A 25920-nucleotide genomic window follows, 5' to 3' on the forward strand; every position below is an offset into this window, starting at 1 on the left:
ACCTGTTCAAATTCCTGGTTTTATTTCCACCTGGAACGCCGCAGAGGTCCAAAACAGACGGACACTATGGGTCAAGTTTAAATGTAACAAAGGAAGATTTGGACTATGTACACTGAGGAGGAGGGGTTTTCATATTGACCTTTTCCTATTCTGTAGTTTCTGAACAGTGGAAACATAACATTGCCCCCCAATTTAATGCAGAAGTACAACTGTCATGATCAATCGTTTGTCCTTAAACAGAAAACAAAGGGTTCGGGCTGCGGGGTCATCCTGGCTCCTGGAGGCTGGGTACTGTCAGGTCACAGGAGACGCTCCCACACAGCCCGAAGAAACGCAATGGCAACCACGTCCAGTCGGAGGGCAGACACGGCACAGCCCACGTGGGAACCACGTCCCGACTCTGCCACTCCAAGTAGAACATTATTCCTTTCATTCAAACTAACTAACTGGAAGGGAGCCAAACAGCTAAAAAGGCAGAATGAAGAAGAAAACTTCCACAGAAGAGGGACCCTCCTTCAGCTCGTTAAAGTGAACTGTGCCAAGTCCCTGCTCCTTCCAGGGAACTGAAGGCCAGTTATTGCTGCAAAGCCAGGGCCTCTCCCCCTGCAGATGGTCCACACGCAGAGACTGCTGTTTGGCTCGAGGCCTGTGAGGAGGGGTGTGGAGGTGGGGCAGGCTGGCACCCCCGTCACCCCTCAGCCCCGTGCGTTAAGAGCAGCACCTCCACCTGGAGACCAGAGGCTCCCACGCCTGCAGAGTGGGCAGGGGGCATTATCTGCCCCTTGGTGAGGAGAGGCCACCGAACTCTGCCAACCAGAATCTACAGGGCAGCCAGAACTCCCGAGGGCCACAGTCCAAACGGCCAGAGGAACAGCTTCTGAAATGAATGTAGGTTGGTGGGGTGGTGAGAAGGCCAAGGCAGGACCCAGCTCGTCAGGTGGGCCACGCTCTGAGACACGGGGCAGCTGCGGCTTGGGCAACAGCTGGACATGGGCTGATAAGGCCACAAATACTGCACCGCCTTCCGGTGTCCATACTTGAGGAGACTGTGGGCAGCAGGGACTGAGGACCAGCGGGCATATGGTGAAGAGGATGGGTTTTATCAGAAAGGAGCGGACACCGAGTACAGGCCTGCCCTGTGTACCGTGCATGGCCCGCGCCCAGGGATCTCCGGGGCCTGGTCAGTTCCTGAGAACGGGGTGACAGGACAGGGCGGGGCCTGAGGGACACTCACGGTGCTGCATCTCCTGGGCTGCGAGGAGGCGGCGGACGGGCTTTATTGCACGTTTCATCCTCTGAGGCCCGGGCATGCCCTGCAGAAATCCCTGCATGTCACTGCTAAGGTGTCGGGAAGGAGCCCAGGGGTTGGTCCTTCGGGGCTGTCGGCTCGGTCACTGTGCGGGCAGAGGCCTGGGGTGAGGTAGCATGCCCGCAGAAGCTGGGTAGCCTGGCCCACGGCCTGACCAGGGCCGGCTCCCCGACAACACTGTGGAGGAAGCTGCGCACACCTCCCACGTGGGGAAGCTTCTTGGCGAACGTGCAGGTCTCGGAGGCTGGAACCTGCTTCTTAGCTCCAAGGTGCTCAGCTCCTCGCCTGCCCTGGAACCAGGCCGCCAGGGAGCAGGCCGCGCCGGCCGGCAGGGCTTCGGCTCCTGGCTGAGGCATCACGCTGGAGGTAAGGAGCGGACCTCAGAGGGCTGCAAACAAGGAGCAGTTTACGTATCGGGCCTTGGTTTAAAAGTCGTTTGAGCTCAGGAAATCGGAGGCCGAGAACCACGAAGGCCGCATGAGGAGCCCGCGGGTGTCGCTGTCCGTCCTTCTGAGGCAGCTCTCAGCGCGTCAGATGTAAATGGGGTGATAGCGCTTGTGGCTCATCTTCTTCCTGCAGGTCGGGCAAGTGTTGGCGTTCTTGAGGGAATCTCGGAGGCACTGGCTGCAGAAGACGTGGCCACACTCTGTAGAAACAATGACACGCCCATTCTGCACAATCTAGAAAACAAAAAGGAACAGCCTTCACGTGTGTCTGCCCCAGAGCAGCAGGTCCCAGGGAGTCCCACTGCCACCACCTGGGCAGTGACGGGCGAGGGAAGGGCAGGCGCAGCGGGGCAGGGCCATGGTCTGCGGAACTATGGACGCCCGGCAGCCAGGCTCCCGGCAGAAGTAGCCCACGGGGGACCCAGGCACCAGAACCCACAGCCTGGAAAGGTCAGGGCTGCTGTGTGGGCACAGGTGGGGCAGTGCGCAGGCTCAGGGGCCACAGTGAACACGGGCCCTTCTGCCTGGGCCAGGACAGGGGCCACACAGGGCTGACTCAGCTGCACAGGGCAGCGCAGGAACACGGGGGCCAGAGTTGAAGGCTGTAGGCCCACATGTTGGCACCTTCTCCCTGCACACAGATGTATGACGAGCCATGTGCCAGTCCAGGCAGGACCGAAGAAAGGCGTCAAATCCCACCTAACGGGAGGGTCCTCGCTCGTCTCTCTCTCACTGAAGTGTGGAAGCCGAGCAGGAGGTCACAGCCGGCGTGCTTACCTCTGAGTATCCATCCATGCAGATCGGACAACTGACCGTGCCGGAGGGCCTAGAACACAGTGCCTCATGTCAGTGCCGAGCAAACGCCGACATCTGACGCCTCACGCCAGGGGACGTCCTGTGCGCAGCCTTGCCCTCCAAGAGCCTCCTCTGGCCCTGCCTTAGTGAGCACCCAGGGACTCACAGGAGGGCCGGCCACCCCCAGGGGGTGAGTGGGGCCACAAGAAAAGGGGAGAGAAGGAGCAGACAAGCTGAGTCACTGTCCTCCCCATCCACCTCTGCCCCTTGACCCCTGCCTGGGGTAGAGCCTGGACCTAGCACCCCGGCCTGCTGGTTCCTGGCAAGCCCTGGTCATGGGGGGACAACGGGGCCCTGGTCTCCACAGTGCCACCTGCGGACAGCCGCTAGGCAGATGCTTCAACAGCTCTCCCGGGCCACGGGGTCAGAGCGCTGGCTGAAGGCCCAGTGTCTCCAACAACCCCCCGCACACCGGGAAATGGAGGGGCGAGGACCCCGCTCCAGGGGCCAAGGAGGCCCCAGGCCAGAGGCTTCCTGGGGCGAGCCCGTCCCCAGGATGGCAGCAGCAGCAGCGAGCGGGTGGCATGTAGGTACCTGAGCCCCGGCGATGTCTCTTCCCTGGCGTTTCTGGGAGTGTGCGTGGTCACATACACGTCCCTGTCCCTGCTCAGCTCCTCGTCGTCGCTGCTCACCACACAGCTGTCAGCGTGGTCCTGGCGCTGCCTCCTAGCGTTCCTCCTCGGCCGCCTCCTTTCTAAGACGGGGCCCCGCACTCAGGATAGGGCCTCCCCGCCCACCGCCCTCCGCCCACCTCCCGGCCAGGGAAAGGCCAGTCTCAGACCCCAGAGACTCTGCTGCCACACCCAGGAGGTCCTGCCCAGCCCGAGGCGGCCATCCTCCTGTCTTGCCAGGAGAAGCCCATTCCTGCTACGATGGCACGTGCCGAGCTGTGGGCCTGGCCCAGTCGAACGGCCAATCCGAACGCAGCATCACTGCGGGTGCCCTCCCGCTGGCCTCGTCAGCTGTCCATCCAACCCAACGAAAAAGGAAACTACTCACCATCAACGATCTTTCAAAAAGGAGAGAAAAGAGAAAGATACAATCAGTTTGACACAAAACATTCTGTATCGTCTGAATGCATAAATGATAACTTTGAAGCATTTATTTTAAATGCAAAATCCCCAGGGGACCAGCAACCCCGTCCTGGGGTCTGCCTCCCGGAGCTGCTGGCCATGTGACCGGAAGAAGTTCCTTGACCCTCTGAGAGCTGTTGTGAGGACTAAGGGAGACCAGGCCTCGGCCGCAGGGCACCAAGGACACGGAGCCCAGGACTAGCGCCACACGCTTGCCAACGACAAGACTCTGACTCCACGGAGCCTACTGCCAAGGACGGACGGGGACATTGCGGATAGGGGTGTGCAGTGCCTAACGCTGTTAGTGAAAGAGTTAACTACCAAACGAAAGCAAGCAGGCGAGGGGACGAATGCCGTGCACACACCGAGGACCTACTGGACCCAGTGATGTGACCGAGACCTGGACGAGCCCCTGCCTGAATGCTCAGCCTGACGCCCAGACCCGTTCTGCTACGTTTCCGACCAGCTGCCAACCCTCTGAGTGACCAGCCATGTGTCTGCGGGGCAGGCAGCAGACACCCTCCCCAGCGTCATGGGCTGGGCGCTCTCCTTGGGGACAGCCTGCTGCCCTCTCCCCACGGACCCTGGCTGACAGCTCCCACACAGGGCTCAAGGCCGAGAAGCTGCAGTCATTTCTGGAGACCTGCTCCTCCAGCCTTTTCACGTGAAGCGCCTGCTCCCACAAATAAAATCCTTTTCTGCTTTGGGACAACAGGAGTGGACTGGGGGTTCTAGCCTGACCGCTGACCGGCACAGCCATCCATCCCAGGAAGCAGCAGCATGAAGCCCACATGTGGGGCTACTGAAAGCCCTCCCCTCCCCCAGGAGGCTGCAGAGCGGGACAAAACCGGGAGCTAGCCCTCACTGCCGGGGCCACGTTTACTGGGACACGGTGGCTGGCAGAGGTACTGTCCACATGAGTCTAGAAGAGGCCACAGGAGGTCTGCTGTGCCCAGAGGGACCACCATCAGGGGTGAGTGCCTGGGGAGGGCCAGGATGCCCCGGCTCCCGGCAGTGTGCGGGGAACTGGTCCCCACAGACCTGGCACACAGCAGGGCCTCCACACTTAGCTACCGGAGAGCCTCCCTCTCTGGGGTGACTGACTGTCTCCTCTACAACAGGAAAACAGCTCAGAGAGGGGGCAGAAAAGAATGGCACCCCAGCCTGGCCTCGGGTGCCACGCCCTTCCTGCGCCACTGCCACCTCCTAGTACTTCTTCCACCCACGGCTGAACCACATCCTTCTGGAACCCCTGAGGTGTGACTGCTGGCTCTGGGTGCCCCTCCTCTGGGAGCACATGCTTGCAGGGCAGGAGACGGGCCGGGAAGAGCACGGGCTTCAGACACGTGGGCTGGAGGAGCAAAGCGACGGGACAGGGACAGCAAAGCTCCGGAGCCTCCCCTCTGGCCGAGAGGCCTTTACGGAACCAACACCACTTGCCCTGGCCGGGGAGCTCAGGTGGTGAGAGCGCCAAGGTTGTGGGTTCAATCCCTGCTCAGGGTACATACAACCATCAGTCAATGAACTGATAAATAACTGGAACAAATGGATGCTTTTCTCTATAAAATCAATCAATAAAAAAACACACAAACAGCCCAAGCTGGTTTGGGTCAGTGGTTAGAGTGTCAGCCTGTGGACTGAAGGGTCCCGGGTTCGATTCTGGTCAAGGGCACATGCCCAGGTTGTGAGTTCAATCCCCAGTAGGGGCTGTACAGGAGGCAGCAAATCAATGATTCTCTCTCATCGATGTTTCTCTCTCTCCTTTCCTCTCTGAAATTAAAAAAAAAAAAAAAAAAAAAAAAAAAAAACCCAAACAAATAAAGTAGCTGTCTTAATTTAAAAAACAACAAGACAGACCAATACCAAACCTAAACACCAGCCATTCAGTCACCCGGCCTGAGCAGCAGGCAGACCGAGGGAAGCTGGTCCAGACCAGCAGCCTGGCTTCTCCCTGTCCACAGACCAGCCACAGGTCAGAGCGTTCGGGACGGAGAACCTGGTGCTGCTTGCTTTCCCCCGGGCACACTGACCCAGACGTCACCTCTGAGCTTCAGAAGCACAGATGAGCCTCAGAACACCTGTGAGCGCTCACACCGGTCTCAGGCGCCTGGTGAGCAGAACAAGCCCTTCTCCTAGGAGACAAATGCCCAGCATCCCAGGGGCCTCCTAGGGCTGAAGCAATATCCTGGGGTGAACGACAGGGCAGCGCCACGCGGCCGGACCACGGGGGTCCTCTGCACCAGCTGACCCCGGAATTACTAAGGATGCTGCTCCCAACCCCGAGCTCAGAGCCACCTGCTTTAGACAACCCAGTTCCACTGGAAAACCTGACCACAGCCAACATCAGGCCCAGCAAAGGTGCTCTTTTGACCCAGCAGTTGCACCCTCCGCGCCCCCCCTCGCCCCCCCGCAGTGACAGACACGGCGCGATGACAGATTGCTGTTCCTGTGGCAGCGCCAGGAGAACTGCGAAGAGCAGCCAGGCAATCGGCGTCTGCGTACGACGGTGCCCCTGATGCCTGGCTGCCTGGCGCGCCTGTCTTCACCAGGACTACCTAGGTTCACGCGCTCTCACTGTGCCCCGACTCCCGGACAGATGGACAGGCTCTGCCCCTCCTGCCGGAGCCTCGGGGAAGCAGACCCTCAACAGTCTCATAAATGAAAAGCCAGGTGGGCACAGACAGCTCGACTCATCCGCCCAGGAAAAAGGCCACATGGAGACTCCGGGAAACCCAACGGACTTTAATGAACCCGTCTCTTTGCAGCCTGGACCACTCCGGCCAGAGCAGGCCTGGCCCACTGCATGCTGGGGGAGCCAGGAGGAAAGCAGGAGGGAAGCACACGGGAGGGGTTTCAATGAACGCAGGCTAGTTTATCCATCTTCCCACCGGAAACAACAAACATTTTAAAATGAAGAGGTATCAAGAAAAAGGTCTGAGGGCCAAAGGAAAGGGAATATAATAATCTAGATGAGAAACAAAAACAAAACAAAAAACCCCACAACAGCTCAGCAGGTTCCCGAGACCCTGAACCGTCCTTTGGAAAGCCTCACCACGAAGCCAGGCCCGGCAGGAGCGTGGCCAGTCAGTGCATTAGCCAATGGCCGGGGGCCGACAGGCAGATGTCTCTGCGGACTAGCCGTGTAAAGAATGAGTAATAAAAACAAACGAGAGAGAATCTCCAAAGGTTTGGAAGTTAAAAAATACCAATTTGAAAAATACACTGAACTGAATGTAAGATACCAATAACAAAATCTGTAGGATACAGCTAAAGAAAATATAATCTTAAATGCATTTATTGGAAAAGACACAATCAAAATTATTAGGTTAGAAAAACAGCAAAACAAACTCAAACAATGAATAAAAACAAACTTACAAGAGAAAGGGTCCATAAAGCTAAAAGTTGTTCTCTGAAAGATCTAATTAAGCTCTGGTGATACTAATCTAAAAAGACAGAAAACACAAACAGCTCGCATCAGAAATGAAGAAGACATCACTACAGGTGCCACAGAACATAAGACATTATGAACAAAATGTATGCAAATAAAAGTGAAAATTTTAGATAAAATTGACAAATTCCTAAAAACTAAAATTACTACAACTCATTATAACTCAGGGTTAGGTGCGATCACTGTAGAGTTCTATCAAACATCCAGGAAAGAAAGAATTCCAACTGGGCAAAGTCTTCTGGGGAACAGACAAAAAAGGGGGGTAACTCACTCTATAAAGTTACCAACACTGTGATACAAGAAAAATTACAAACCAACTGTACTCTTAAAAATGGTTGCAAAAATAACAGTATAAAATATTAGCAAACTGAATCTAGCAATATTCAAAAAGATAATTTCCGCCCACAATGTTGAATGGGTTTAAGACTAGAAACTAATGTTAATTCTCCACTCTGATACATGAAAGGGAGAGAAAATATCATTAGACGGAGCTGGTAAAAGTGAAATGCAGCACTGCATCCCCAGATGAAGCCGGCAGCCACACCGGAAACGGATGGATGTCTCGGATCTGATAGCGGGTGTAAGCAAAGAGTCTTATTAACAGTGAGACTTTGCAAGGGTTCTTTCAGATTTGGAAGGAGAAAAGAATGTCACCATTTTCATTCAGATACAAAATAAAACAGAACTTTAAAACACCATTTTTTGCCCAGGCCAGTGTGGCTCAGTTGATTGGAGCATCGTTCTGTATACCGAAAGGTTGCTGGTTCGATTCCCAGTCAGGAAATGTAGGGAAGGCAACCAACTGATGTTCTCTCTCCTCCCCCAGCCAAGATCAGTAAGCATATCGTTGGATGAGGATTAAAAACAAACAAAAAAACGCCACACCATTTTCTTTTCTTTTTTAAAAATATGTTTGTACTGATTTCAGAGAGAAGGAGAGAGAAACATCAATGATGAGAGGGAATCAATGATGAAAGGGAATCACTACCTCCTGCATGCCTCCCCTGGGGCTCGAGCGCACAACAGGGACTGTGACCTGGTTCATGGGTCAACACTCAACCACTGATGGAGTCACACCAGTCAGACCCCACACCATATTCTCCCTTCCTTTCTTTTTTTAATGTATTTTTATTGTTTTCAGAGAGGGAGAGGGAGAGAGAAAGAGAGAAAGATCAATGATCAGAGAGAATCATTGATGGGCTGCCTCCCGCATGCCCCTACTGAGGATTCAGCCCCAAACCTGGACATGTGCCCTTGACAGGCTGATGCTCTATCCACTCAGCCAAACCGGCTAGGGCCCCACCCCATTTTCAATAGCAACTCAAAATGTTATGTACATAGGAACAAGCGACTTCCCTGAAACAAACCTAACCAGACTTGCAGAAACACCTCAGGGAAGGGAACATTGTAAAACTTTATTATTAAGAGGCATTAAAGACCCCATCTCGAACAATACGCAAAAGCAATTCATGTGGATTATGGACCTAAATGTGAAAGGTAAAACTTTTAGAACACAGGAACATATTTTTACACTAAGATTTTCTCCAACAAACTGAAATTCAATGTGCTAAAATAAAAACCTCTGTGTAAAAGCCAAAAGAGGAGAGGCAAGTCTGAGTAGAAGGTACAAAATGTAACCAACTAGAGGCCTGGTGCACGCAATTGGTGCCTCTCACAGCCCGGGAGCCCTAGAGGGATGCCACGGAGGCAGGAGAGGCTCCCACCGCCGCTGCTGCGCTCGCCAGCCTGTGAGCCCGGCTTCTGGCTGAGCGGGCTCCCCCTGTGGGAGTGCACTGACCACCCGGGGGCAGCTCCTGCGTTGAGCGTCTGCCCCCTGGTGGTCAGTGCGTGTCATAGCTACCGGTCGTTCCGCCGTCCGGTCAATTTGCGTATTAGCCTTTATTATATAGGATGGTAGGCTCCCTGTAACCAAAGGTGCTAAAGAGGTGTCCTGGAGTGAAGCCGCCCAGGGCGACGCTGACCAGACCCCCCGTGCGTTATGACCATCCCAGGTCTCCTCCCTCAAGGGCCGCAGAGTCCAGACCTGGTGCCACAGGAAGGGGGCACCAGCAGCCTCCCAGGCTCCCCCATCCCTAGAGTCACACACAACCGAGGCACCAGGTGGCAACTCCGGGTACCCAAATCCTCCAAGGCAGCTTCTCTGGGAACCGAGAAAGCCTTCCTGCTCACCAGCCAGGAGGTAACACACTGGTATTCGTGGGCACCACCCCAGGCGCCAGGCACGCAAGGCCAGCATCCCTTAGTCCTCACAACACCCTACTGCTCCAGACGACAAGTCCCCACTCTGTGAACAAAGTGAACGAGGCTCAGTCACTCACTCGGGTCACATAGCTGGTGCAGTGTAGAGTCGGGGACTAAGGAGAGAGGGCCCCTCGGAGTTTGCCCCCAAGGGCTTTGTGCCGCTGAGGGAAGGTCAGGGGCACACAGGTTTTCCCTCCACAAGCAACAAAGCCCCAAGCAACTTCCCTGAAACATCGATGTTGGGACATGACTGAGCTTCTTCCGCATAAACCCAACCTGTGGCCAAGGCCTTTAGACCTCGGTGCTGCCAGGGGCCGACAACAGGGCAAGGCTTACCACGACAGAGTCGTTGTGCGTCAGGTCGACGACCACGGGCTCCAAAGACTCACAGGTGAGGTCCACTATTTCATCTCCAGCTTCAAAACAAAGCATTTGAACAAACGTTAGGAGGAAAGGAAAAGCATACTCTCGCTTTGTTAATGACAACAGAGCTCAGGCTTCTAGCAAGGCCCCGAAGTACAGAATGCAAAGAGCGTGAGGACCAGCCCTCTGCAGGGGTGACGGCCAAGGAGCGCCCTTCTAGAACCTGGCTGAGTGGCAGCGGAGGGCTTTTACAAGCACCCCACCGGGGATGGGGATGTCTGCGCTCACGCGCCTCCTCCCGGTGTCCTCACACTGCCACCTGCCCAGAACTCAAGTCATACTCAAGCACCTTCAGTGGTTATTATTACTTTTAATCCTCACCTGAAGGTAATTTTTCCATTGCTTTTTAGAGAATGGAAGGGGGTGAGGGGGGGAGAGAGAGAGAGAGAGAGAGAACATTGATGTGAGAGACATCAATCAGTTGCACGCCGCACTCGCCCTGACCAGGGCTAGGAATGGAACCTGCAACCCAGCTGTGTGCCCTCGACCCTGCTACCTTCAGGGCTGGAGCTGACACTCTAACCACCGAGCAACCGGCCAGGACCGTCAGGTATGTTTTAATGGGCCCTGGAACCCCAACACCCCAATGGGTCAGGTCTGGCCTGCAGCTCGCCTTTGAGCCCCAGGGCCCACCGCAGTGTCCACGTGAACACAAGACGACGCGGGAAAGAGCAGGAGCCCAGCGTCTCCTGGCCCGTACGTCTGCACGAAGGGCAGAGCACACTCCAGTGCTGTACGTTAAAGACACACCGTTTTCCCGTTACCAACTTTAGAAAGTATGAGGGTAGAATCATACCCGTTTTCCTGTTACTAACTTTAGAAAGTATGAGGGTAGAATTTTTAAAAACAGCACTTGTTTAAATTTGGGGGAAGTGACTTGTAACATATTTGGCATGTTCAAATTGTTTTATTTTCTTGTATTAAAAGTTTCAGAGGAATAAAAATCACGCTATATCAGAAATGTCCGATGTAATTTATACAAAATGACCTTGTTCTTTTCGAAATAGTCCACGTACTAACACACCGTAATTCACAGAACCATTCATTCTCTTGCCAGTGGACCCAATTTTGGACTCTTACAAATAAAAGTGACCCTCCCAGGGCAGCTAGTGCTCGGCCCTGCACAGGGGTGCGACCGCCTGCTCCCAGCCGCCCGGGAGCCCCGAGGAGCAGCCCCTGCACCAGCCTCCCCTAACGAAGGGCAGGGTGCAGACCCCAGGGTGCCAGATTCTGGGCAGCGGGCTGGGTGGGCGAGGGCCTCAGGCTCCAGGCTCTTTGGGATTCAAGGTTCCGAGTGACCTACTGCTCTGGAGGGCCCACAAAATGTATCTCAGACCAGCTGCTTCTCTTTAGAGTCAGTTTTCAGGCATCTGTAATAATCTATAATAATAAAAGTATAATATGCTAATTAGACCGGACGTCCTTCTGGATGAAGCTGGGGCTGTGAGGGCCGAGCCCTTCACAAACTTTGTGCATTGGGCCTCGCGTTGCAGAGCACAGGGACACGGGTTGCCACCTGCACTTCCCTGGGCAGGCAGCGGGGACAGGCAGCCTGGCCACAGGTCTGCCTTCTTGGACAATTTTGTGTCTTAATGAAAAAGAGGAGAGGAGAGCTGAGGTCAGGGCCACGCACACTGGAGGCCCGCACACTGGAGGCCCGGCTTTTAAATAGCGAAGGCGGGCCACTCCCCGAAGGTTGACTGGCAGCCCAGCTGAGCGAGTAGCCATTGGAGCCTGTGGAGGTCCTAGGGCACCCAAGGGGCAGCTCCGCTCCCTCCAGCGGCAAGCTGTAAGGCAGGCGGGTCTGAGGCTGTGGTCACAGAGCGCCACCGCACCATGCCCACCTGTACAGCACGGTCACCTTGTTGACTCATTCAGCCACGTGACAACTGTGTGCGGCAGGTGCGCCATCCCCCTTTCGGGGGAGGGAAGGGAGGCCCCGTGGCTGGTAGGCGGCAGTGCTGGGCACCGACTGGCTGCGGTGGGGCCGGTCACCCACACCCACGCGTGCTGCACCATGCCACCCCCGTGGTCAGCGTCCCGGGAGCTTACCGCTTTCTACGAGCTCTATGGGTTCTGCTTCCAAGGCCATGCCCGGGGCGGAGGCTGCTTCCCGAGCTCGCTTCTGGGCTTGTCTCGCGTTGACGGCCCCTCCTCGACGCTTCCTCTAAAGGTGTGGGGAAGGGGCGGGGAGAGACAGTCACAGGAGCTCCTGACTGACGGATTTCAGCAAGACAAATCAAAGAAGTCAACAAAAGGAAGAAAGAGTAGAAGGCAGGGAGCCGACCTGAGGTTGGGTCCTTTCAAAACATGAGATCCTAGACACTGAATATTTAAATAGAAATCACTCAGAACAGAGAACCAATACAAATTCTTTAAGTAAAGCTCACTCCATCAAACCATCGTCTGTCAAAATCACATGACAGCTCTGGCTGGTTTGGCTCAGTGGACAGAGTGCCGGCCTGTGGACGGAAGGGTCCCGGGTTCGATTCCGGTCAAGGGCACATGCCCGGGTTGTGGACTCGATCCCCAGTGGGGGGCGTGCAGGAGACAGCCGATCCATGATCCTCTCTCATCATTGATGTTTCTATCTCTCCCTCTCCCTTCCTCTCTGAAGTCAATAAAAATATGTAAAAAAAAAAAAAAAATCAAAAACATAAAGTAAAATAAAAAGCACATGACACACAACTCAACCAAACCCTCTGGTCCAGGTGGGACTGGGGCAGGAACCCTTTTTTTGTTTTTTTGTTTTTCTTCCTAATTTCAGAGAGGGAGAGGGAGAGAGACACCAATTGGCTGCCTCCCAAACAGGCCCCTGCTGGGACTGAACCTACAACCTGGGTAATGTGCTCTGACCAGGAATCAAACCCATCGCTGCTGGGTCTACAGCAAGCACGTCCAACTCAAAGGCCAACGCCCCCAACAAACAAGGTGTACGTGGATGTGGGCTGCAAAAAAACGAAAGCTTCCATTTTCATAGAAACACAGGCTTATTTCGATAGAGACATGCCGAATTCAAAGGGCTGAAATAAATGAGTCATCGTTCACACAAATAGGACATTTTAGTAAAAAATTAATGTTTTTTCTTCAATATTAACTTACCAGTCACCGAATAACTGCACAAATTAATAAGCATCACGCAAATAAACCTATTTTTCTTGTTCTCCGAAAGCGAAATATTTCCTGTTGCGCACACCAAATAAGTTAGTACAAGACTAATGACGTGGCCATCAGCTGCTAAAATATTCGCTGCTGGTATTGGTGGAGAGAAATGGTGCGCCTGCGTGTAAGGCGCCTAAGAGAAATGAATGCAACACGATTATAGTAATCAGTCATTAGCGAACGTTGTAGTTCGTTAGTAATAACTAGTGGCCTGTTGCACGAAATTCATGCATATTAAAAGGGGATTAATTAGAGGAAATATTTTGAAATTGCTATTTGCCCTTTCTCTATAATAGAAGTGTCAGAGGTGAAAGAAAATTAGTAAAATGTATATGAAAATCTTCCTCCTGTCACAGTCTGGGGCGCATCCATCCACGGCGCCTCAAAATCGCTCAAGACCCAGACCCAGCCAGCCCCACCCTTGTCAAGCCCCGCTGGGTGGAGGGCGCAGCCTCAGGGCCCCCAGCGCACCCTCAGGTCCCCTGGACCAGTGCCGGGGAGGGGGGGGTGAGGGGGGTCCCAGCCTCAGGTCCTCTGGCACCGGAGTGAGGGGTGCGGCCTGAGGTCCCCTGGCCCAGCACCGGGGCAGGGGGTGCACCTTGAGGTCCCCCATCAAGCCCTGCCCAGCGGGAGGTGTGGCCTGAGGTCCCCTGTCAAGCCCCACCGGGCGGGAGACACAGCCTCAGGTCCCCTTTGAATTCGGCACGTCTCTATCGAAATGGGGAGGACCACTTTCCGGCAGCCTTCTCCGGACCAGCGCCACACCACCTCAGGTCCCTGCTGACTGCTCGTTAAGTCTTGTTTCGGGAACTCGGCCACTGCTGTGGGTGCAGCCATCTTGTTACAGAAACCCAGCCTCTGCTGTGGGCACCGCCATCTTTGTGATGATCAATTTGCATATTTCCTCTTTATTAGATAGGATTATATATAACAGGGTTTTGTAAAAATTAAGTCACAACAGCCAAAACTGGTTTGGCTCAGTGGATAGAGCGTTGGCCTGCAGACTGAAAGGTCCCGGGTTCGATTCCGGTCAAGGGCATGTACCTTGGTTGCGGGCACATCTCCAGTGGGAGGTGTGCAGGAGGCAGCTGATTGATGTTTCTCTCTCATCGATGTTTCTAACTCTCTATTCCTCTCCCTTCCTCTCTCTAAAAAAATCAAAAAAATATATTAAAAAAAAAATTAAGTCACAAAACTTTTATTGAAATGTGTCTCACATACCGTTACATTGGCTGGGCTGCAAAAATATTCGTTGTGGGCCTCACGCAGCCTGCAGGCCTGGAGTTTGACATGCTTGGTGTACAGGACGATGCTCACACTTCACACCTCAGTCGTGGCCCAGAGCCAGGAAGCCCTTCTTTAGCCCCCTTCTTTGCATTTCTATTGGCCTCACTGAGCCCTTTTTTAACCCAAAGACCTTCTGTTTCCCCAGGTTCTACCCACTGTGGAAAGCAGGGCTTCCTTTCGGAAATCTGGCCTCTAACGATCAGGTTCCCGCCCCCCCCCCCCCCCCCCCCCCCGCCAAACCAAAGAAAGGGAGTTTTCTAAGCCTGTCCCAGGGCTGCCTGAGAGCCACGACGCCAGACTCTGCCTGGCCTTCCACCTGGCGGCCTGAAAGGCAAGTGGACCACGCGCCCCTGCAGCCTTCCTCAAATGCAACAGAACCTCCCGCCGAGCCTGCTGCCTTGCCGTTCCCATATGGCCTGCCCTGTGCGTGCCCAACAGCCACACCTGCTGTGCTTCCCAGTGACTGACTTGGCGGCTCCTTCGCGACTGAGCCTGACCTCCCTCGCCAGCAGCAGCCTGGCAGAGCTGCCACAGGACTTGGCGACATGATGAAAGGCCATTACCGCCCCAGCTGCTCCATGCTGCCCTGGCATGGCCTGGGGCCCGGGGAAGGACTGCACAGTTCACTGCTGGTAGACGCCCACAGGGCCCGGAGCACCCCGGCCCGGCCTCAGTAGGCAACGGAGAAGCCTGATTCTGTGTCTGGACGACAACTGTCACATGGCCGCTTGAGGAGCTGGGCTTAGCAACTTCCCACGGATCGAGCGGCAGGGGGGTCCCGGGGCCGGAGGAAGCGGCAGCAGCTCAGGTCTCTGAGGAGTGGCCTGTCCGAGGGCCGCCCAGCCTGGGCGGCTGCTGCCCCCGCACGGCTCCCCAGCAGCCTCCAGGTGCCCTGGACCCTGCACCTTTACCCCATTCTCCTGAAGTCGGCCTTGCCTCTTCCCGTCTCTGACAAGGACCAGACCTTCCTGAGCAGACACGGCTGCAGACCCTCATGCCCGCCGCAGCCCGTGTGGTTTCTGATCCCCACGGAGCGAGTGCAGAGGCAGCCACAGCCCGGGCCAAAGTCCAGGTGCTGGACCTGACCACCCCATCGTGGGCACTGTAGCAATGTGTCCCCAACACCCCCGTCCCCCAGCAATCCCCTTTCCCGGCTGCCCCCTCAGCCCCTCCATGCCTTTAACCCGGCCTTGTCCCCAGCCTAGACTACCCGTCCCTCCCACCTTCACCCGACCGATTCTTACAGCTTTCAGAGACCCACTCAGATGTCAACTCCATCACAGGGACATGCCCCGTGCCCAGCTTGACTGGCTGGGGACCTCCTGTAAGTGCACTCCCCCGGGGCAGGGAGGACGTGCTGTTCGGTCAGGGCCCAGGGGAGAAACTGTAGAACGAAAGCTAGGACGCTGCCCCCTCGCCCTTCTCTGCCCTCCTGCCCCTCATCACAGCTCCCTCCTTCCTGCGGGCAGAGCCCAAAGGGTCCACAGCTCTCCGTTAAACATGACCACCTAGTTCTCTCCCGTTCCGAGGACCTTTAACTGACTGCACGTGCTCTCCTACACGCTGCACTGCCGCCTGCCGATCCCCATGAGCAGAGCGTGGGCTTCAGAGAGGACCAGCTCAGGGCTTGTGCTTGCCTGGGTGGTCAGGAGGATGGACCGGGGAGGGTGGGGCAGTGAGTGGAAATGGAAACGTTTCTATTATTGTTCACCCAGGAGCCACTTGTGCAACCTCACCCTGCCCCACCCCCACCCCCGCTCCCAGCACCTCGGACCCTGCCAGGAGAGCAGGCTGTTTCACTTCTGGTCCACCTGCTGGGCGTCCAACATCGCCCTCCACAGCTGTCTTCAGTTTAAATCACTGGGCCAACCCTGTCGGTGGGAGTGAACGAGGAGGACCACTTTCGGGCAGCCTTCCCTGGAGTCAAGGGGCTCCTGGCGACACCAAAGCAGAGCTGCTGCTGCACCCGAGAACAGCTCACAGCTGTGAGGACAACGCACCCCGTTGGGTCGCCGAGGAAGAGAGCTCTAAGGGCTCTTACCACCACGCTCACATTGCACCCACAGCCGCACAGGGAAGGCCCTGAAGGGAAGGTGGAACTGGGCTGTGGAGGGTGACATCAGCCAGAGCCTAACATTCCAGGACGGACAGCTGCCCTGCAGGCACAGAATTCCCGGCCCTCACCCCCTTCAGAAGGCCACGCAGCCCTGGCCGCCTAGACAGCACGTGGCTCTCACTCCCGAAGGCGCTGGCCGGGCTCCTCAGAAGCCTCACTGTGCCACGCGGACCAAGGCAGCTGCTTAGCCTGGAAATAAAGCAAGTTCCAAGCTGGTGGAACTCACCGTGCTCATGGCGCTTCCTGGCTGCACCTGCAGAGACGGAAGTGACCGAGCCAAGGCGTGCAGGGACGTCGGGCGTGCTCAGCCACTCATGCCTGCCGCTCACGCATCCTCTGGCTAGCACGGCAGCCGAGGCCACACAGGTCTCCTCCAAGTCCTGAAAAGCAAAGGCATCAAGCTGACAGACCTGCCACCCGCACTGTCAACCACGCCCAGCTCCACTGGCCACAGGCCCTTTCTGTCGGCGGGGCCTTTGCTGGACTCTGCAACCGTCCTGAAGCCCACATTCCTCCCGGGAAACGAGCGCTCTGTGGAAGGCAGGACCACTGACCCGGGAGCCTGTAGGCCTGCCCTCTGTCCTGGCCGCTGAAAAGCCCGCGATAGCTGCTGGGAAAGAGGAGCATCCGACCGCCTCACGTGGCCTCACCGACCCTTCGCAGTGGGAAGGACAGAGCTTCCTAGCTGCAGCCAAGCCCAGGGCCCCTGGCTCTTCCCTCATGCCACTGCCGGCCCCTGGAGGAGACGAGACCACCCACCCCGACTCGCCCGTGGCCAAGGGAGAGTGAAGGACCAAGAGTGTGAAAGGGGCAGCGCAGGAGGAGGGTCAGGGAGGGCAGAGGAAGAAGGTGCGGAGGCTGCCGGAGAACGAGGGGCCCTGGGTCTCACAGGAGGTGGCAGCTAACCACAGCCAAGTCCGTGTCAGGGAGGCAGTGGATAAAGGAGCAACCGAGAAGCCAATCCAGGGCGCCTGGACTGAAAGCAAGGAGAAGACTCCGGTCACCCATCCTAGGCGACTGGGGGCTGGACCAAGGCAGTGGCTCTCAATCTGGAGCCGGCACCGGGCTCACCTGAGGCCTGGTCACGCCAGGCTCTGGCCAGCAGGTCTGGGATGAGCTCGCAACGTGCATTTCTAACAGGTTCCTACCAGTGCTGACGGCGCTGCTCCAGGGCCACCTCCCAACGGACCTCCCGCCGCAGTGCCCCCACCCACGCCACGCCAACCCCCTCTCTAAAGCACACGCCGACCACAACGGCCTTTGCCTGGTCCCTCAAGTCCTCACTCCTAAGCATGGCCTGTGGAGAAAGGTGCCTCCACGCCCTCCACGTGACCTTGGGCGAGGCGCTGAACTTCTGTGCCGTTTCCTCACCCACAAAGCAGGACAGCACCCCTCCAACCACAGGGCCAGTGCAGAGAGCATGGGCAGCGGGGTGCAGCTTTAAAGGCTGTGAGCTGATACCGCCGCCGCCTTCCCCAGCAACCCCCACTGCACACACAGCTCACCCCTTTCTCTCGAGCCCTAAGGTGCTGTGTAACGCCAAGTGGGCTGCAAGTCCCCCGCCTCGCTCCCTTACCAGTATGGCTCCTGCCCTGAGAACGCAGTCACCAGCTCCGGGGCGCTAACTACGGCACCCGCTCCCCACGAGAAACGCAGGCCAAGGAGGCTGAGGTCTGTCCCTGTACAGCTGGCCTCTCTCTAGCGCCCAGGGGCCTGCGCCCTGCATGCCTGCACCCAGCCCCTCATTACCGTCTGCCCCCATGGGGTTTGGAGGGACAGCCCTTCACTGTGTCACTCTCTGTAGACTTGTGGCAGGCCTCAGGGGGGGCCACACCCTGCTCCCCTCGAGAATGGCACAAGTTCTTCCCAAAGCAGCACCTCACCTGGTGAGCCCCACCTCAGCCTGGGGTTCGGGGCAGAGGCTCAGCGGCCTGCCTGGTCTGCACGGACGGCGGAGGCGCCCCAACAGCTCCCCGAGTCTAACACATTTATATTCCTGAGCCAAGAAGGGTCTTCCACCTGGAGGTGCGTCCACAACGTAGCTTTCTTTGGGGAAAAGCCATCTACACCAGTGGTGAGGCCGACTTGAGAAGAGGCTTTGAGTCTTGCGATGTGGCTGTTACAGTGCGCCTCGTGCTGTGCCGGAGGTGCCCCACTGGCGGCCTGCACACCCGCCTTGCCCTCTGCACCCAGCCTCCTGCATCCCAGCAAGAGACTGCTTTCCAGGAGTTTCCTCTCGCCCTTCCCCGTCCTCCCATGCCCAAGGCCCCAAGGTCAGGCATCCACCATTCCATCCCACGTCTGTTTTTCTTTGGGGGATAGCAAGGGCGGTGGCCAGAGGGCACAGGAAGCTGGAAAGCCAGCCTTCGGAAAACCGACCAAGGGGCTGGGTCACACGGGGCGCAGCGGGAAGAAGGGGCATGCCCAGCAGACCAGGTGGGAATGAGCAAGGCAGTGTGCGGGTGGGCAGAGGCTAGGGGTCGTGGGAAAGGTAGCCTTCACCAACTACAAAGGCTCTTGGGTCATGCAGGTGAGAGGCCGTCGGAACATAATGAAACCACCGTATGCAAGGCACCGCACTCTGCAAACACGTCTCATGTAATCCCCCTGCCACCGGAGGAGGAGGCAGGCTCTATGAGGCCACCAACTCACACGCAAGGAAGCCGAGGAGGATCAGGGAAAGGAACTTGCCCGAAGCCCGCAGCCAGGACACATCAGAACCTGATTTAAAACAGGGCGTCCGACACCAGAACCCACTCCAAATAGAGACCGTGACAGAATCCGCTGTATCCACAAACCTGACCCAGGGAAGGGCGACAAGACACAGCTGCTGAGGGCAGGCAGGTCCCAAGGCCGCTGAAAGGCCCAGGAGAGAACCGGGTGCAGGTAGAGATCACAGCAGGTGTGCAATCGGGGGTCAGAGAGAACAGAGAATAGAGAGAAGAAGTCAGAAACAAAGCCGGAAGACCCTGGAGACCCCAGCAGGAGGAAGCAGAAGGGTTGGAACAAGGGCTAGAATAAGGCCAGAGCGGCCCCAGGAAGCAGGCCACTGTGCCTTATGCAGGTAGAGGCCCCAGCCAGGCTGCCTGGAGGAAGTGACTCAAAAGATCAGGCCCCAAATGAAGGGGTTACTCCAGAAGCAAAGCAGGTCGGTGGACACACAGCGCAGACGCCCCAGACAAGTACTGCCCTGTGCAGTGGGTCAGAGAACCCAGGACGGAAGGTAACACGTAACCCACGTGTCAAGGGGGACACAGGGCTTTAGACAGAGCCACATTCAGAGATCCTGTCACCTGTGCTCTGAGGGCCGATGGAAGACGAACAAGTCAGACCCCAGACCAGTAAGGAGACTCAGAGCAACCCAGGCAGGACACAACCGTGGGCAGTGAGGTGGTGGCAGTGAGTGGAAGGAAGAGGTGAATGTGGATGGCGGGGGATGAGGCCGATGTTTCCTGTGTTCTTACCGATTAAAAAAAAATTATGTTTTTCTTTATTTCATAGAGAAAGGGAGAGAAACATCGATGATGAAAGAATCATCGACTTGCTGCCTCCTGCACGACCCACACTGGGGGATGGGGCCTGCAACCCGGGCATGTGCCCTGACCGGGAATTGAACCGTGACCTCCTGGTTCACAGGTCCCATGTTCAACCACTGAGCCACGCCAGCTGGGCTGTTCTTACCGATTTAGTGGTCCACTCCACCATCCCGTTGTGAGAGGTGACACTGCACTCAGGGGTCTGTACCTGATGTGCACAGGGACATGATTACATCATGGTAGCGGCAGACTGGGGAGGCAGGAGTGTTGCGACTGGAACCGAATTGTTATTGCATCTTACACACTTTTCCAGTGCCCCTGACAGCACGTGAGCCCTCACACCATGCCGGCGTAGCCCCCGAAAACCCGGGGCTAACTCCCTGCACCGCGCCCCACAGGCCGAGCAATCCTGACTCTAGGTGGCTCCCTGCGCACTCACTCTCCGGAGGCAGCCGGAGGGAGCCGGTGAGCAGACACGGGGGCTCATTGGTAGACTTAGCAGGCAGCTGAGCAGTCCCCGTGCATTTGGATGAGGTGGCTGGGCAACCTCCTTACACGGTGCGGGGACAGCGGGGAAAATGCCTGGGCACTGACTAGGTCAGTGGTTGCCAACCGGTGGTCTGCGAGGTCCAAAAGGTTGGTGACCGCTGGACTAGATCACGTTTCCCCTTTTAAACCATAAACACAGTCATCCCCGTGTTACCGTAAGCACTTCCAAAAACGGGATTTCAAAAACAGGATTACAGAACGTGCTACAAAGCAACAATACTTTGCCGTGGCTGGATGGCTCAGCTGGTTTGAGCGTTGTCCCGACACCTAAAGGTCGTGAGTTTGATCCCTGGGTGGGGCACGTAGGGGAGACAACTGACCATGTTTCTCCCCCTTCCTCTCTCTACAAATCAACTAGAAATATATATTCTTGCGTGCAGATTAAAACAAAAAAAAAGCAAGAATCTTTTAAAGACTATTCTGTGTACTACCCAAGTGTCCTTGGCAATGGACCAGTGCCTGGCATGACCTGCCCTCCCCGGTACTCACTGGGCATGAGCATTGGAAGTTGCAGTGACTTTCATTTCAAAGCTTTTTAAATGGAACTTTATGACATGCTCACATCAACAAGCAGGCCTTGGTACCGAAGGAAAACGGGAGCCTCTGGAGGGTCACACAAAGAAAGTGCAGGCAAACAGCCAGCACTGTGCAGCCGGCAGCCTGAGCCGTGGAGCCTTGCACACGTACTTGACCTCCGTGCCTCAGCTTCGCCACCTTTAACGTGGGCAACGCCCCTTCCCCTGCAACTGTCCTATGGGACGTAAGTGCCCAGTATGGCTCTGAGCACCCCGGAGGCTCCATCAGCTGGTGAATTCAACGACTATGCACAGGGTCAGCCACTGCCCCAGAAAGAGGGGTGAACGTAGCAGACAAGCACAGGTTCTAAGGCGAAAGACCATCAATATTAAGTAAAGACTATGAATTGTGCCAGAAGGGCCAGAAGTCGTGGCTCTCCTTACAAGTGTAAGAGCAAAGCGAGCCTTCAACCCCAGGAAGAACTGGGACAAGTGTTGCGGCTCTTCTCCCAGGCACTTATTCCTAAAGGAGGCCCAGCAGCCTCCCCCTCTGCCCTCCCTTCAGTGACCAGACAAGTGGATGTGCCAAAACCAGGAAGCAGCAGCAGCCGCAGACTGTGCTTGGACAGACAGTAAGCGGGTCCCTCATAGGTTTGCCTAATGACCCCGAGGAAGCCCCAGCACAGCCCCAGAGGCAGAGGCCTCACCCCAGCAGTGCCTGCACTCAGGGAGTCCTCCTTCCCCAGCACAGGGCCATCAAGGACTGCCTTCTGCTTCCACTGGAGGACAGATCAGCTTCCCCGGGACAGAGATGCTCGACTTCTGTGATCCAGGCCTCAAGAAAGAGAATGAGCTTTAGCTTCGGAAAAAACCTATGGAAAAGATTAGTACCAACGAGAAGATTATTCAGCCTTAAACAGAAATTCCTAATACATGCTGAAGACATCACACTCCGTGAAGTAACACACAAAAGGACAAATACTGCTTAATTCCTCTTATGTGAGGTACTGAGAGCCATCAAATCCAGAGACAGAAAGTAGAATGGGCCCGGCCAGTGTGGCTCAGTGTTTGAGTGTGACCTGTGAACCAGGAGGTCATGGTTCCATTCCTGGTCAGGACACATGCCTGGGGGGGGGGGGGGGGGAGGCGTGCAGGAGGCAGCTGAACGATGATTCTCTCTCATCACTACTGCTGCTACCTCTCTCTCTCCCTCTCTGAAATCAACAAAAAGTATTTGATATATTTTTTAAAGAAAGAATGGTGACAGCCAGGGGCTGGGGGCTATGTTTGGTGAGTACAGAGTTTGGTCCAGGAAGGATAAAACAGTCCTCGAGATGAATGGTGGTGAGGGCTGCACAACGTGAATGTACTTAATGCCACTGAACACCGAAAAGCACTTCAAATGGCCTGCTTCATGTTGTGTCTATTTTACCAAAACAAAACTAGAAATAACTTCACCTAATACTCCTTTTCTAGGCATTTTAAATAGGTGTAGTCACGGATTCGGAAATGCTCTGCAGTGGGCACAGCCCCAGAAACATCGGAGAGGTGTTGCCTGGAGTGGGTCCTCGGCCTCCCGTGTCCGTGAGAGCCCAGCCCAAGCAACCTGGGCTCCTCCTCTTCCCACAGCAGCTGCCCTTACAGTGTCTCTGCAGCTTCCCAGGCAGGACTGAGAACCACCCACCCATGCCAGGCTGACCCTTTGGTCAACGAACCCTGTAGCCACGCCGGATGCGATTGTAGCGCGATTGTAGCAGTGACTGACTTGGAGGATCTTCAACAAGTGGGAGTGATGGTAAAAGCCGGCCAGTGAGAAGCAGGCCACCTGGTCCAACAACTACTTCTCTGTAGAAGGGTTTCTCTGGGTCACCACAGAAGCCAAGCGGGGTGGCTTCTCCACCTCTCCGACCCCCCAACTTTTAGTGTTCTTTCAGCCATGGTGGCCTGGGATCTGGGGGGCTGGTGACACAAATAAGGCAATTCCCGGGGGCCAAGAGCAAGGGTGATATAATGAAAATCTAAGAGGCCGGGGGCAAATCACCCTCAGGTGCTAAGCCACTAACCTCCCCCTCTTCCCCAGGTCAAGATCACTTTAGCCATAAACCTCGAAGAAGGGAGGCAGGCATACTGGGCCTATATGGACGGCATCTGAGTCTGGCCTGTCAGAGGTGAGAAAGCCAGCTGGGAAGCTTGCTGCTTCTACTGAATCCTGAACCTGGGATGGCTGGTGTGTGTGGAATGAATGAATCTAGAACCACTAAAAATAGCCTTGGCCCAGGGCCCAGGCCCAGGCCCAGGCGGTAGGGGTGGGGGTGAAGGGCTGGGTCACAGGCTTACAAATTATTCAGCAGAGCAGTGCTGCACAGGGGAACCCTCATTTGCATACGGTGGCGGGCTGGTCTTCCCCTTCTATTCCCAGGCAGAGGCAGTGGGCTGGCCAATGAACAGATGCAAGCTACGAAAGAGCTGGCCAAACCCAGGCCAGAGGCACTAATCTCGGCGGTGGGATCCCACATCTGGGCCAGTAACACCAGCCGATGAGGAGCACAGATGTGAATCACACCTCAGTACGAGTCGACCCTGCCATGTTCTGTAGGAGACACCTTAGCCTCCAAAGACTCCTACGTTGGGGACCGTGAAAGATGTAGACAATGAACACAGGACACACCCATCGCCCAGGATGGACTTTGCTAACAGCCTTTCAGTGAAGACCAAGCAAAGAACTGCCCTGGTCCAGCTGCTCTTCTCTAACTGGTCCTGAGGCCACTGTTAGCACGGTGACTTTTCTGAAAGACAAACCTAACCCTGTTACTTCCTGCAGACAACTCAGTTTAGGGACTTCCCATTTGGCCTTAAGGTAAATTCTGAATTCCTTAACAGGGAAGCACACCCAAGCCCCATTTACCTCTCCCTCCCCCCAGCCCCAGCTCTTGAACAATCTATATCTGTACTGCAATCTCAGGCAATCCCTCTCGTCCCCTCCACCCTCCCGGCTCAGCTCCACCAGGGCCTGTGCCAGGTTTACCCTGTTCACTGCTCTACCCCAAGCAGAAAGCGTGGCATACGGAAGACCTCCACCATGTGCTGACTTACAATATTAAGGAATGCAATTCCTAAAGGGGGCGGGGGGAAAAAATCTTCCAATCAGAGTTGGAAGCTCAAGTTCAGGCAATATAAAAAGACAGCAATACGTGTTTCTACTGAAATGTTCCCGTTTCACATGAAACGCATAGATAGCAGGAGTGCCTCTCCGCAGCCTCCCAGGCAGCCTCCCTGGGTGGGTGGTTCTTAATCCTGCCTGGGAAGCCCATGTGTCTCCGCACCCATTTAATGAAAAAACAGAAAAAATAAAAATAAGAAAATTCCCCTCACTGTCTGCCTTTCATTGCCAACCGTCCCCAAACTCCTGGTTACTGAACGCGAAGGCCCGGTCCTGCAGTCAGGAAAGCGAGGTTCTGGATTCGCTCTGCCGGCAACCGGGGGCCGCGTGACCTTGGGCCCGAGCTGGGTGCAGGCGGAGCCCCGAAGGCTGGCTGCGAGGACTCGGCGCGGAGCTAGAACAAAGGTGTGACGGGGGATGTCGACGGGCGCGGACAAGCATCAGACAAAAGCCAACCCCCCAGCAAACCGGCTGCCGCGGGCTCCAGGCTGCTCCGGGCTCCGAGCGCTCTCTCCCGGCCCACCTCGACGGGTCGAAGGGTGGAGAGTGGCATTCCCCGAGCACTGCGTTTCGGGTCTCGAGCCCCGGCGCGGGACCCTGACTAACCTTCAGGCACCTGTCTGCAGGCACCCAGGGGCGGGCCTCCGCCAGAGCAGTCACGAGTTCCACCACCGACCGGAAGCTGGGGATTCACTAAGCTCAGGCCCCAGCTGGGCGCCCCCACCCCCCTTCAAGCCCAGAGGCTGCTCCGCCACGAGGTCCAGGCGGACTCGTAGGCCCACTGCTGTGGGGATCAGCGCGAGCACACAAAGGCGGCGGCGTCAGCACGGAACAAAAACCTTGCCCAGTCCCCTCCGAGAGGCCCACAGCCCGGCGCCCTGGGCCGCCTTACCCGACTCTCTGGGTGACCTTGGCAGCGTCCCTCCCCCTCAGCCTCAGTTTCCCCGATTATGCTACTAACCGAGCGCAGCAGGCCGCCGCCCGCCCCAGCAGCCGACACCCAGGACGAGGCCTCCCCACTTCTGTTGAACCCGCCGAGCCGGGTTCGTGCAACCACGCGGACGGCGGCGCGGGCGGGCGAGGAGGCTCGCGGTCCCGAGGAAGGCCCGGCGTCGGGGCCTGAGTGAGGTCGGACGCGCCAAGGCGGCTCCTGGGCCGCGGCTCCAAGGAACCCGCAGGCCGCGAGGCCGCCTGAACCCCGTACCTGCCCGGCCCTGGCTTGCCGCTCCCTCCCCGCGAGGCCTGGCTTCACCTGGGCTGCTCTGGGCTGGTAGGCGCCCCCGCCGGCGCGCTCGAGCTAGGAAGCACCTTCGGAAGAGGCTGCGGAGAGGCACTCCAGCTAGACGCCACCACCTCAACAGCGACCCACTTCCGCTCCGGAGGCCTTGGCTCCGCCCCCTGGCGTTTCTATTGGCTGCCGCCAGCTCAGCTCCCGCGTTTTACGGGTCGAGGAGGTATATTTTCAATGCTATTGGAAGAGATAACCGTCTATTACCGCTTTGAAACGCGGCTTTCCGGCCCCGCTCAGTCTCGCGAGCTCAACCTCCCATCTCCTCGCGCGAGATACGCGGCCGGCGCCCCTCGCTCGCCCGCCCGCAAGGCCTCTCGGGAGTTGTAGTCTGCGGGATGTAACGGCCGGCGGGCGGCGGGGAGCTGGACTGTCGTGCACGCGGCCCTTACGCGCGCTGATGGCCGACCTAACCCGCCCCTCTCCCGGCCTCCGTTTCCTCCCCTTTTGGTGAGGCCTTTGTGAAGTATGTTCCCCGGGGAAACTGGGCC

General features: G+C 56.5%; 1 protein-coding gene across 1 annotated transcript; it reads right to left on the reverse strand.

Moving 5' to 3' along the window:
• On the reverse strand, nt 1-25523 carry RNF4 (ring finger protein 4). The gene is made up of 8 exons (XM_080670137.1): nt 25394-25523; nt 16608-16761; nt 11869-11983; nt 9730-9809; nt 3610-3619; nt 3145-3304; nt 2533-2581; nt 1-1989 (listed from the first exon to the last, which is right to left on the reverse strand). Exons 2-8 carry the CDS (start codon nt 16614-16616, stop codon nt 1840-1842), a joined length of 573 nt encoding a protein of 190 aa, XP_080526263.1. The 5' UTR covers nt 16617-16761; nt 25394-25523; the 3' UTR covers nt 1-1839.
• Nucleotides 25524-25920: the final 397 nt, after the last annotated feature.

Source organism: Plecotus auritus (assembly GCF_963455305.1).
Source record: "Plecotus auritus genome assembly, chromosome: 1".
NCBI lineage: Eukaryota > Metazoa > Chordata > Mammalia > Chiroptera > Vespertilionidae > Plecotus > Plecotus auritus.